The sequence below is a fragment of the Lolium rigidum genome, chromosome 7, assembly GCF_022539505.1.
Source record: "Lolium rigidum isolate FL_2022 chromosome 7, APGP_CSIRO_Lrig_0.1, whole genome shotgun sequence".
Taxonomy (NCBI): Eukaryota; Viridiplantae; Streptophyta; class Magnoliopsida; order Poales; family Poaceae; genus Lolium; species Lolium rigidum.
In genome coordinates this window covers 307,490,135-307,502,575 of record NC_061514.1, presented here as the reverse complement: position 1 = coordinate 307,502,575, position 12,441 = coordinate 307,490,135, and the positions used below count along the sequence as shown (strand labels likewise).

Below are 12,441 nucleotides of genomic sequence, written 5' to 3'. Positions count from 1 at the left end.
ATGCATAGCACGGCTGGTGGACAGAGCCGAAGTTCCCAGAGAGCCCCGGGTCGCCACGCAGACGCAGACGCAGCGAAGTCCCCACCGCCTCCTTCCCTCAACAAATCCCCACCCAGATCTCCTCCGATCGCCAATCCATCGATGCCCTCTCCTCCGCCGCCCATCCACTGCTAGCCGCCGCCGCCGCCGCCGCCCTCGCCGCCGCCTCGCTCGAGGCGGCCGCCGCCTCCCCGCCTCCCTTCGTGTATGGAAACGCGCAGCCGCAAGCGGGCGGAAGCCTCCTCGTCTTCCACCTCCTCCTCCACCCGCTCCTCCAAGCGCGCCCGACCCAACCCTAACCCTAGCCCCACCACAACTCCACGCGCCCGCCGCTCCGCCGCCACCCCCACCCCTCCCACCCCTCAGCCCCCCATGGACTCCCCGGCCGACAACAACCCCCCGCCCCGCCGCCGCGGCCGCGCCTCCAACGCCGACAAAGGCAAGGAGCAGCAACAACAACAGGAGCCCTCCGAGAGCTCCCGCCTGCGCGAGGCCGAGCGGATGCTGGGCCTCAGCTTCGACGGCATGGACGACGACGACGACGCCGCCGCGGGGGCCTTCCCGCACGGCTTCACCTCCGCCAGCAGCGCGCTGCAGGGCCTGCTGCGGAAGCTCGGGGCGGGCCTGGACGACATGCTCCCGGCCTCCGCGCTCTCCGCGGCCGCAGCCGCCGCCTCCTCCTCCTCCATGACCGGGCCGCAGGGCGCGCGGATGAAGGGCATGCTCGCGGGCCTCCGCGCCGACGGCGAGGAGGGGCGGCAGGTGGAGGCGCTCACGCAGCTCTGCGAGATGCTCTCCATCGGCACCGAGGACTCGCTCGCCGGCTTCTCGGTCGACTCCTTCGTGCCCGTCCTCGTCGGGCTGCTCAACCACGAGAGCAACCCCGACATCATGCTGCTGGCCGCGCGGGCGCTCACCCACCTCTGCGACGTGCTCCCGTCCTCGTGCTCTTCCGTCGTGCATTACGGCGCCGTCGCGTGCTTCTGCGCCCGCCTCCTCACCATCGAATACATGGACCTTGCGGAGCAGGTGGGCATTTGCGCACTATTGGCTTTCTAATAGTACATGCTTCTTCGTTGTCGTGTTGCCTGGTCCATATCGTTGCTTAGCGAACCTTCCTTGTTTGTTGTATGCATGATTATTTTGTCTGTAGAGTGAATCTTAACATCCACATCACATAACTCAAATCTATACAAGGGCATCGATTTCTTAAGAGGTAGGCTTGGTTGAGCAATGGAAGACCTCATTCGCCGCTTGGAAGACCTTCTAGGCACGAATCGCGGCAGAGTCCTCCTGTTGTCCGTGTAGGTCACCACCTAGATCGTCCTTCAGATCAGTGCCATCTAGCATTGTTTTGCTATGCCAATTCAGCTATTTGTGCATGATGAGTTTAGCTATCTGTACATTTTGTTCATCTGAATTATTTTGTGTCATGGTCCAATTTCACAGCTATGGAAGACTACAAAAGTGGGTGGAAATCAGAAGCTAAGATTCCTGTATCCGGTTTCTGGCTTTTTTTTTTTTGCCTTCCTATCATGTTGATATGGTATGGCCAGACGATAGTCTTCTTGGGTCTAATTCAAAACTGTGCCATTTAACTCAATATCATTTGCTTGGAAGTGTTTCAAATCCTCTGTGATCTCTTTGTGCTATTGAAGTTAGTTGAGGTTCTGCAATAGGTAACTGATCAGTCTACCACTATCAGTACTATCACCTAGGACGCTTGAATTACTTTGTTTGCTTTTGATATTGGAATGCTTTGGTGGCGCTTTAGATTCATGAGTTTCCCTGTCTCGTACTGTTGTTTTAAATACTTCACAAATATTCTACTCCCTCCAGGCCATATACTATGTCTAGTACAAATGTACTCCTCAGCTGCGCCAATTAATTCGGGCCAGAGGGGGTATCATTCTTTGAAATATACTACACATGCCTTTTGCATATTTTGTATGAATGATTTTGATGACTTGATGCACTAACATTTACTTCTTTTCTTGTTTGTTTAGTCCTTACAAGCTCTTAAGAAGATATCCCAGGAGCATCCAACTGCCTGTTTGCGCGCTGGTGCACTAATGGCAGTGCTATCATATCTCGACTTCTTCTCCACGGGTGTTCAAGTAATTTTTCTGAATATTTTTAAGTTCTTCCAGCATTTAATATTTTCAACACTTCAGTTTCTTTGCAGCATTTAAAACTTGAGAAATGATATTTTGTGACATCACATCCTTCTGTTGTACATCATTTATTTTTATTACTCTCTATGACAGAGTGTTCTACTTTTTAAAAATAATAATATTACTCACTGTTGTTTCTTTGGTGGAATGTATACAGAGAGTTGCGTTATCTACAGCTGCTAATATGTGTAGGAAGCTTCCTTCCGATGCCTCAGATTTTGTAATGGAAGCTGTTCCACTGTTAACAAATCTTCTGAACTACCATGATGCAAAAGTACGATTGATGTTTCCAACCCTGACTTTACCAAGATGCCATCTGTTCTTAAGGTGCTGATATTCCGTCTCGGTTAATTCCAGGTGCTGGAACATGCTTCCGTTTGCCTGACTCGTATAGCAGAAGCGTTTGCCTCATCTCCAGAAAAACTAGATGAGTTGTGCAATCATGGGTTGGTTGCGCAAGCTGCTGGCTTAGTATCTGTTAGCAACTCAGCGGGCCAAGCATCACTGAGCACATTGACATATACAGTATGCTTCAATTTTTTCCTTTTATTACTATACTATATTATTTATGATATATGATAAGTTTGCTAACTTTGGATCATATCCTTGAAGGGAGTAATTCGTCTTCTTTCAATATGCGCAAGTGGATCTCCATTGGCAGCTAAAACACTCCTCCTCCATGGAATTAGCGGCACACTTAAAGATATCCTTTCAGGTTCTGGGTTGGTTGCTGGTACAACTGTGTCCCCCACTTTAACAAGGCCAGCTGATCAGGTGAATATTGCTTTATGAAAATTACATTACGTTTCCACTATCAACCCCAAAAAACCTAACTCTGAGCTAGATTATAGCTACTTACTATTTAATTTTAACGACGTCTGCTGATTGGTAAATTCGTTCCATCATTGTTTTTACTGGCTAAGTTTTCAAGTGATCCATTTCTTTTGAATTTTAAATTCACTCAAGTATGAATACATTTCAGGTTTGTATTCTATCAATCTATGGAACATTGATGGCATGAAACTTAAACGTTTTTTTTTATAATTTAGAAGGAATTTCCATGCTGGATGCTCATAGGCTGTAGCTCTTACGGTGCAGTTAAAAGTTAAGATTTTCACCAAGTTCAGAACATAGATAGTGCACGCAAACAAGATTTTTAACAGAATAGGCAAGAATAGTTTGACCAGTGTTTATGTGTTCCTGCTGTCTATGAAGTCCTGCAAGCTAGCAGTCAACAAACATGGCAGATTGAGCTAGGGGCTCGTCTTGAACTCTTGGAATTCACAATGATCAATTTGATCTTGACCAAGGTTTTGAAAAGTGCTATGTGCTAGGCAAGTGCTGGGTTGTCCGCCAAACACATAGCCCACTTGGAGCATGGCTGCTTCAGGGTGTGGCTAGAGATGCTGGGATCGAGGGTGAGAGAGTAACTCAACATTGAAGTTGGTGGGGAAGCTTGAGAGTGATGCTGTGGCTCCAGGGAAGCTAGAGGATGAAGCTGCATTGGTGGGGGACCTTGATGACGGTGTCTAGCTCGCCTTTGTGCACCATCACTTAGAGGCCGGGATGACTCGTATCTGTACCTGTTAAGTTGTGGGCTGGTCCCCATGGAGCCATAGCATCAGACACAGCTGAACCCAAGGCTCCACTCTGTTTTCTTCCTTCTACTTGTCACATTTGCTTCTGTGGCAGTGGCCAGCCTTCCCTTACTCTTCTGTTTATGAGGCTCTTACTTCGCGATTTTTTCATCCTCCATTTCGCTCCCTTCTCCCCTCTCTTGTCCGCGCAGACATGGCGGACAACCTTGCAGCGGCGGAGAACCTCCGGCAGTTGTAGACACTGCCTAAGCCTCTGCTTAGGGTAGAAACACTGTGTTTGGCCTCCACAATCACATAGGCAGCACCCAGCTACTATTTGCTGACCTTGATGTTGGTATTATACATATACAAGTGTTTTCTTTTTCTTTTTCTTTTTGTGTATAATGCCTGTCTAGATTCTATATTTATCAGCTTATTCAGAAAATATAAGGACCAAGTCATTGGAAACCAAAAATATATGCTCTCATTTTGCAAACAGTGGTTATTTTATCTGTGTGGGTAACAGCTAGTCTGTACTCAGCTGCACTAGCATTTTTACTTAAAAAAGCTGCAAAATATTTTATAATTGTTATTACATGTTAATTCACAGGCCCATTCCATACGCAAATTGTGCTAACATATTCTATTGTAACACAGATGTATGAGATTGTGAACCTTGCTGATGCATTGCTTCCTCCTCTACCTGCTGGAATCATTTCTTTACCAGCACATTCCCATGTTTTTATGAAAGGCTCTTCTGTAAGGAGACCTGCTTCTAGCAAGCAAGGTGAGTCTGGTTCGATAGACATCGCAGTGTCAGGTAGGGAGAAGTTATTGCGTGATCAGCCTGAACTTCTGCAGCAATTTGGTATGGACATATTACCTACAATGACACAGGTCAGTCCCTTGGCTTGCTGATGCATTGTTCGATTTTGGTTGTTGGTGATGACAATATTGAATCGTGCTATTTGACACATTATTGTTTGCCCCTTACCAGGTGTATGGCTCCAGCGTAAATGGATCAGTACGCCATAAATGCTTATCCATCATTGCAAAACTAATGTATTATAGCTCAGCTGAAATGATCGAAATTCTCCTTGGCACAACAAACATATCCAGGTTCTAATACAAAATTGCCTTTCTTGCTTCTATGTATGTATGCTTATGTGTAACTTTGGTTTCCTCTAACGTGCATATTGATCATTGCAGCTTTTTAGCTGGTATTTTATCCTGGAAAGATCCACAGGTGTTGATCCCTGCTCTCCAGATAGCGGAAATTCTGATGGAAAAGCTTCCTGGAACATTTTCGAAGATGTTTGTGAGGGAAGGAGTTGTTCATGCTGTAGAGTCACTTATATGCCTGGAAATCTCAAGTCCTATGCTTTCTCAAGTATCACCACGTGAAAAGGATATTGATTCTGGTACATGTACATCTTCTCGTTCAAGACGGAGCCGCCGTCGCAGTAGTACTGTGAACACTGATAATAATTCCTTGGATGAACCAAAGGGTTCCAATCCTGTTATTGCCAATTCACCACCAAGCACGCTAGAGGGTCCAAATACTAGTCTTCGTGCTTCAGTTAGTGATCGTGCAAAGTCATTCAAAGATAAGTACTTCCCTTCAGACCCCAACTCAACTGATATTGCTGTTACTGATGACCTTCTGAAGCTGAGGAGTCTCTGTACGAAATTAAATACCACTGTGGACACTGTCAAAACAAAAGCTAAAGGGAAATCAAAGTCTCCAGGGGGTGATGATTTTGATGTCTTATGCAGTGTTGAAGAACAGTTAGACAGCATTATAGCGGAAATATTGTCTGAGCTTAGCAGGGGCGATGGAGTTTCCACGTTTGAGTTCATTGGTAGTGGAATTATTGCAGCATTGCTTAATTATTTGTCTTGTGGAACCTTTGAAAGGGAAAAGGTCTCCGAAGCAAACCTACCCAAGCTGCGTCAGCAGGCACTCAGGCGATATAAAGCATTTATATGTGTTGCCCTTCCAAATGACGCAATAGGGAATAAAACTCCAATGTCATTCTTAGTTCAGAAACTGCAAAGTGCACTGTCTTCGTTGGAACGCTTCCCGGTTGTGCTTAGCCATTCTGGAAGGACATCCAGTTCTGGAGGATCTCGTCCGTCCTCTGGATTAAGTGCTCTATCCCAGCCCTTGAAGTTGCGTCTATGTCGAGCACATGGTGAAAAAACACTTAAGGATTATTCATCCAATATTGTTCTCATTGATCCATTGGCAAGTCTAGCAGCGGTTGAAGATTTCCTCTGGCCTAGAATCCAGCGTACAGAGTCAGTATCTTATCCTGCAGTGTCATCTGGAAAAAATTCTGAATCTGTGGCACCTAGTGCAACAACACCAGTCCCTTCGTCAACTCAATCTGTTCGGCGGCCCTCAACTAGGTCAAAATCATTGGCTACCGTAGATTGTGCAGCTAAGAAGGACACTCAGGAGGGGAGCAGAAACACATCGAAGGGAAAAGGTAAAGCTGTTGTTAAATCGCCGCCGGATGAACCAAAAGGTCCACATACTAGGACTGCCGCTCGCCGGAAAGTTGCTTCTGAGAAAGATGCAGAAGTCAAACCACCAGATGATCAAAGTAGCTCAGAGGTTTGATTATCATTTGGCATTATTACCTTTATTTACAGAATTCAGTAGTAATTGTTTTGAAAATTTGCCTGTTCCTCAAATTTAATACACATCCTTGACCGCAAATGCTTCGTTTAGTAATATGCCTCCCCACTACTCAACGATCACGTAGATTTTAGTGATTCAACTGTCCTACATGTGTTGATTGCCGTTTCATGATTGTTTGTAATCCGTTATTTAATTCTATGTTCAAGCGTCAAGGGAGATCGACACAATCAATAAGGTTATGAAATTATTATTTAATGCCAATTGCATTGCAGATACCCTTTGTGGATTTAATAAAATTACATCTTAGCTAAAGCTGGCTACAAAATAACCTCAAGGAGAGCTCACGTCAATCTTTTTGTCCTGCAAGTCGACATATATTTCCTTCATGTTCTACAGTATCAAATGATTCACTTGATAATGCAATGTCTAGGTAAAACCAATGTAGGGAAAACACGGTTAGGTGCTCCTACTATCTTAATAATTGAATGTGCCATGAGATCTGTAGAGGCTCTCATCATATGCAGTAAATAATATTTAGATAATGGCACATACCTCAAGGAGTTATGGTACATTCCATGGGCTGAGTACTTTAGATAATGGAAGCACCCACCAATACAACTCATTTCACTTTTAAAGTTCGGTGCATGCTTTCCCAATTGTATAAAAATCAAGCATTGTAATTTTGTTGTTATATGTTAGGTTGTCAATTTGGATATATCTGTGTAATTAGGTGTAAGTACCACATACAAGTACTCACATGCATTGGAAACTAGATTACATTTTCAGTAATTCCCTCAATAGAGTGCTTTTCAAATTCTTGATACTCCCTCCGTCCCACGAAATTTGTCTAGATTTGGATGTACCTAGACACTAAATAGCATCTAGTTACATCCAAATTTTGACATACCTCAGACAAGTTCCATGGGACGGCGCGAGTACATGATATGTCGTGTAATATGTTATAATTTATGATACCATTTACGCCGATGTGCATGACACATCCTGTCTTCTACATGTAGGACGAAGAGCTTGATGCATCTCCCTTCGAGGCTGACGATGGTTTGATGATTGGTGATGACGATGATGATGTTTCAGACGACGAAGATGATGATCACGAGGTAGTATTCTCAATTTACTTGTATTGATCTCTCGTTTTCTGCAAGAGCAAGTCTAGGATAGTGGACATTGATTGGAAACTGAATATTTTGTTGAAAATCATCAGGTTCTACCTGGGAGTCTTCCTGTCTGTGTTCCAGAGAATGTGCATGATGTAAAACTGGCAGATGCTGATGAATCTAGTATTGCCTCAGTAGCAAATGATAACCAGACACAGCTCTCGTCTGGTTCCAGCATAAGAGATACATTTAGCAGGGGAGCAGGTTCTGCTGAACTTAGAAAACCAAGCTCCCGGGGCGCGATGTCGTTTGCTGCAGCTGCCATGGCTGGGCTTGCTTCTGTAGGTAGTCATGGTATCAGAGGTAGTCGAGATAGACGTGGCCTGTCATTGGGAGCTAGTGCACATGAACGTTCAAACAAATTGGTATTTACAACTGGTGGCAAGCAGCTAAGCAAGCATTTGACCGTATATCAAGCTATGCAACAGCAAGTAGTTCATGATGAGGATGATGAAGAAAGCTTAGGTGGTGCTGATTTACCTAATGATGATGGAAGCCATTTCTGGGGTGATATATTCACGATAACATATCAGAAGGCTGATAACGAAGTGGATAAGGGCTCAGTCAGAGGTTCAGCTTCGGCGCTGAAATCCTCCAACTCCGATTCTTGCAGAGCTACATCTGAAGTGCAACGTACTTCTCTTCTTGATAGCATTTTGCAAGGGGAACTTCCTTGTGATTTTGAAAAGTCAACTGAAACTTACAATATTTTAGCACTGCTGCGTGTATTGGAGGGCTTGAATCAGTTATCTCCTCGCCTGAGATTACAGGCAATCTGTGATAATTTTGCAGAGGGAAAAGTTTCCACACTGGATGGGCTATATGGAACTGGAGTTAAGGTACCCTCTGAGGAGTTTGTCAGCAGTAAGTTGACACCGAAGCTTGCTCGTCAAATTCAGGATGTTCTTGCACTCTGTAGTGGTAGCTTACCTTCTTGGTGTTATCAGATGACCAAAGCTTGTCCATTTCTGTTTCCTTTTGAAACTAGAAGGCAACACTTTTACTCCACAGCTTTTGGGTTATCGCGGGCATTGAATCGTCTTCAGCAACAGCAGGGTGATAATAATTCAGCAACTGAAAGAGAAGTCCGGGTTGGTAGATTGCAGCGTCAGAAAGTTCGTGTTTCTCGTAACCGTATCTTGGATTCTGCCGCCAAAGTTATGGAAATGTTCTCCACTCAGAAGGCTGTTCTTGAAGTTGAATACTTCGGTGAAGTTGGAACTGGGCTTGGCCCAACTTTGGAGTTCTATACCCTCTTAAGTCATGACCTGCAAAGGGTTGGCTTGGGATTATGGAGATCTGATTCTCCACATGGTTCTGATACTTTAGAAGCTAAGAAGCTTGATTCAAATTCACCTGGTGGTGCCAGAAACTTGATACAAGCACCTCTTGGCTTGTTTCCTCGGCCTTGGCTACCTAGTACTGCTTCTTCAGAGGGTAGTAAATTCTTCAAAGTTATTGAGTATTTCCGTTTAGTTGGCCGAGTCATGGCAAAAGCATTGCAAGATGGAAGGCTTCTCGATTTGCCTTTGTCAACAGCATTTTATAAACTAATACTTGGACAAGTAAGCACAAGAACCTGCTAGCACTAGATCCATCCTAATTTCCGCTTCCACCTTCTGACTAAGCTTAGCATTTTCAGATGTTTTCTCTTTTTATATATTGACAGAAAATATATATTTTTGCTTGACTAGGAACTTGATTTGTACGACATATTATCTTTTGATGCTGAGTTCGGAAAAATATTGCAAGAGCTTCAAATTCTTGTTGAGCGCAAGCGGTTTCTGGAGTCCTGCTCTAGTAACAATCAGCAAATAGAAGATTTATGTTTCCGTGGTGCTTCTGTTGAAGATTTATGTTTAGATTTCACTCTTCCTGGCTATCCTGATTATGTTCTGAAGGAAGGAGAAGAAAATACAGTGGTACGTGACGGAGCAGATTAGGTTCTCGCTTCAGCTATTCCTTCTAATTCTGTTGTTGATTTCTCTTTGTTCTCTCAACTTTCTGTAGGTCAGCATTTACAACTTAGAAGAGTACATTTCATTGGTGGTGGACGCTACTGTTAAGGCTGGAATAATGCGTCAAGTAGATGCATTCAAAACTGGTTTTAATCAGGTCATCTCATTTCTCTAAGATTTCTGATTCTGATTTGCTGGCAAGTGCTGTTCATTAGATTCCTGACAAGATCTTTTTTTCCAATTAGGTATTTGACATATCATCCCTCCAAATATTTTCTCCTCAAGAGCTTGATTATCTTATTTGTGGTCGTCGGGAACTTTGGGAGGTAATGTTCTCTTTAACTTTCTTCCTTCCAGGCATATCTTTTCTTTTCTATTCTTCTAAACATATCACGTTATGCAGCCGGACACACTGGTTGACCATATAAAGTTTGATCATGGTTATACCTCGAAGAGTCCGGCCATTGTCAATGTGAGTACATCTCTTCTTCGCAGTCTTAATGCTGAATTTTGGAAATTAATCTGATGTTTCTGCTGTTGGTTTGTAGCTACTTGAGATCATGACAGAATTTACCCCGGAGCAACAGCATGCTTTCTGCCAGTTTGTGACTGGTGCTCCTCGGCTTCCTCCTGGTGGTCTGTCTGCCTTAAATCCTAAGCTGACTATCGTTAGGAAGGTACGCATGTTGTTGTGTTGCAGAATCACAGTATTCCTGTGATCATGTTATTTGAGCTTTGCATTTTGTAATTATGGCAGCACTCTTCCACTGCGGCGAATACTTCGAATGCAGCTGGAGCGACGGAGACTGCAGATGATGATTTACCCAGTGTCATGACTTGTGCTAATTATCTTAAACTTCCCCCGTACTCGACCAAGGTTTGGTTCTTTTGCTTGGAGTATCTTCTTATTACCTTCTGTATTGTCTCTTGATCTTACTTTTGCTATGACCGGAACATTGTTGCAGGAGGTTATGCACAAGAAATTGCTTTATGCTATCAACGAAGGGCAGGGTTCATTTGATCTTTCATAGGTTCAAAACTGACATATAGATATCGGTGCACCTGTAAATGTGCACTAAATTTTATCCAGTTTGTTCGTTGCCATGTGTAACTTAGGCTTAAGTCTTCTCTTTTGTGGGAGGTTTAGAGCCTGGATCCTGGGGTGCCTGCCTAAATCTTCTCTTTTTTCCGGCTCTTATTGTCTCCCCATTGTATATTCTAAAGTTTATACTGATCTCTATAGTGACTAAGACAATTCTCTTTTGTTCGTTCTGTGTACTCCTTCAAATAGATATGTCTGTTTTGAGTTACTTGCGGTCGTAATTACCTCCCTTGCTCTTGTCAAATGTGGTCATCGGCTTCATTCCTGAGCCTGCACAATGATACTCGTCAGTTTTGAAGCTCCACATTCTAACCTGCTGTGTGTGTACTCATCAGTTTTGAAGCTCCACATTGTAACCTGCCGTGTGTGTAGACCGAGGGTATGCGCTTCTTTAATTGTTGCACCTCTAGTAACCAGGAGGGTGTGCATTGCAACATCAATATTGTTTGTTTTGATAGAAAGATGGAAAGGAAGGAGCCTTTAGTTCAACTGTGAGAAACATTATTTAAACCCCTGTTGGGAGGAGCCAGACACTCACAGCAACACAGCATCAAGAAATGGTTCTATGGTTTAGGGCGAATGTCAAGAGAGGCCTTTGATGGCACACCCATGCATTAATCTGGTACAAAAGGAACTTTATCACTCCTGTCGATCTAAAGTAAGTGCTGATGACTTGGTACAAACTTTGTACCAGAATCGTATAAAACTCTCGACACTATATAGATCGGAGGGAGTAGTATATTACATGTCACGTCCAAGCGTGAATAGAGAACATGGATGACCAAACCTAAAACTAATACAGTTCCATTTGTCCTCTTACTCTTAGCCTAAATCCTACTACATTACCTCTTGTGTCTGTTTTACATTCTTCTATCTTGCTGCTGCTTAATTTTATTCAACAAGATCTCTTGTCCTCGGTGAGAGCGGAGTTCCAAGCTTCTTCTTACATGGCATGATGCCCTGCCAGCTGCGTGGACGTATCTCTCCCGACTCTTTAGTCCTCATTAGAGGCTCTTCACCCCCGGCGGCCTGCCCACTACCGGAAAGCACAATTTTTGCCGTGTTTTATTTTTGCCGAGTGTAAGAAAAACACTAGTGAAACGGCCCTTCTTTGCCGAGTATAAAAAAAAGAACACTCGGCAAACCGCCCATGCCGTGTTTTATTTTTGTACGCAAGTTCGGTACAATTGCAGAGAAGTTTGATCCAATTTTGAAACCAATCAAATGAGATTCACTTTTTTTTATAAAATGAAACCTACTCATGGAGCCACCCCGTGCCATGTAGTTCCTTGTAAAAATACCAAACAAGTTATACAAAGTTTCAGATGAAGCCCGGTAACCAGGGGGGTACGTGAGCACCCCCTGGCTACTCGACACGTGTCTAACGGCATCCGCTAATCCGTTAACACTCTCCAATGCGTGTGCCCAGTCTCTGCTTGCTGACAGCTTAGATTCTTATTCAAACAAGAGAGTGGATTTGGTGCGCGTGTATACGTCTTGGCTTCAGAGCTTCGCCGCGCCTGGACGCTAAACGCCACCTCTGGTCGCTAAACGCCGGCCGTGCTGGACCCTAAACACAGCCGACGCCTCTTCCGATTCGCATCGGCTCGATTCGTGGCGCTCCAGCTTGGGGCCGGCCTGAGGTTCGGACGCCCGGCCGGATCCGGTCAGATTCTTCATTGCTGGACAGCCGCTCCTTCTACGAGCGCTGAGCTCCGTTGACTCGATTTGGGCGTCGTGGGAGGCCGCTGCCGCCAGGCACGCGCTGG

The 12,441-nt window shown here is 44.5% G+C and overlaps 1 protein-coding gene across 1 annotated transcript; it reads left to right on the top strand.

The window, feature by feature from the left end:
- Positions 1–210: 210 nt before the first annotated feature.
- LOC124673826 (E3 ubiquitin-protein ligase UPL3-like) lies at positions 211–10,880 on the top strand. Its single transcript, XM_047209864.1, has 17 exons — positions 211–1,068; positions 2,046–2,156; positions 2,371–2,487; positions 2,571–2,738; positions 2,826–2,987; positions 4,448–4,687; positions 4,788–4,909; positions 5,000–6,410; positions 7,457–7,555; positions 7,660–9,177; positions 9,307–9,534; positions 9,623–9,727; positions 9,816–9,896; positions 9,974–10,042; positions 10,119–10,247; positions 10,328–10,447; positions 10,536–10,880. Exons 1-17 carry the CDS (start codon positions 247–249, stop codon positions 10,599–10,601), a joined length of 5,568 nt encoding a protein of 1,855 aa, XP_047065820.1. The 5' UTR covers positions 211–246; the 3' UTR covers positions 10,602–10,880.
- Positions 10,881–12,441: the final 1,561 nt, after the last annotated feature.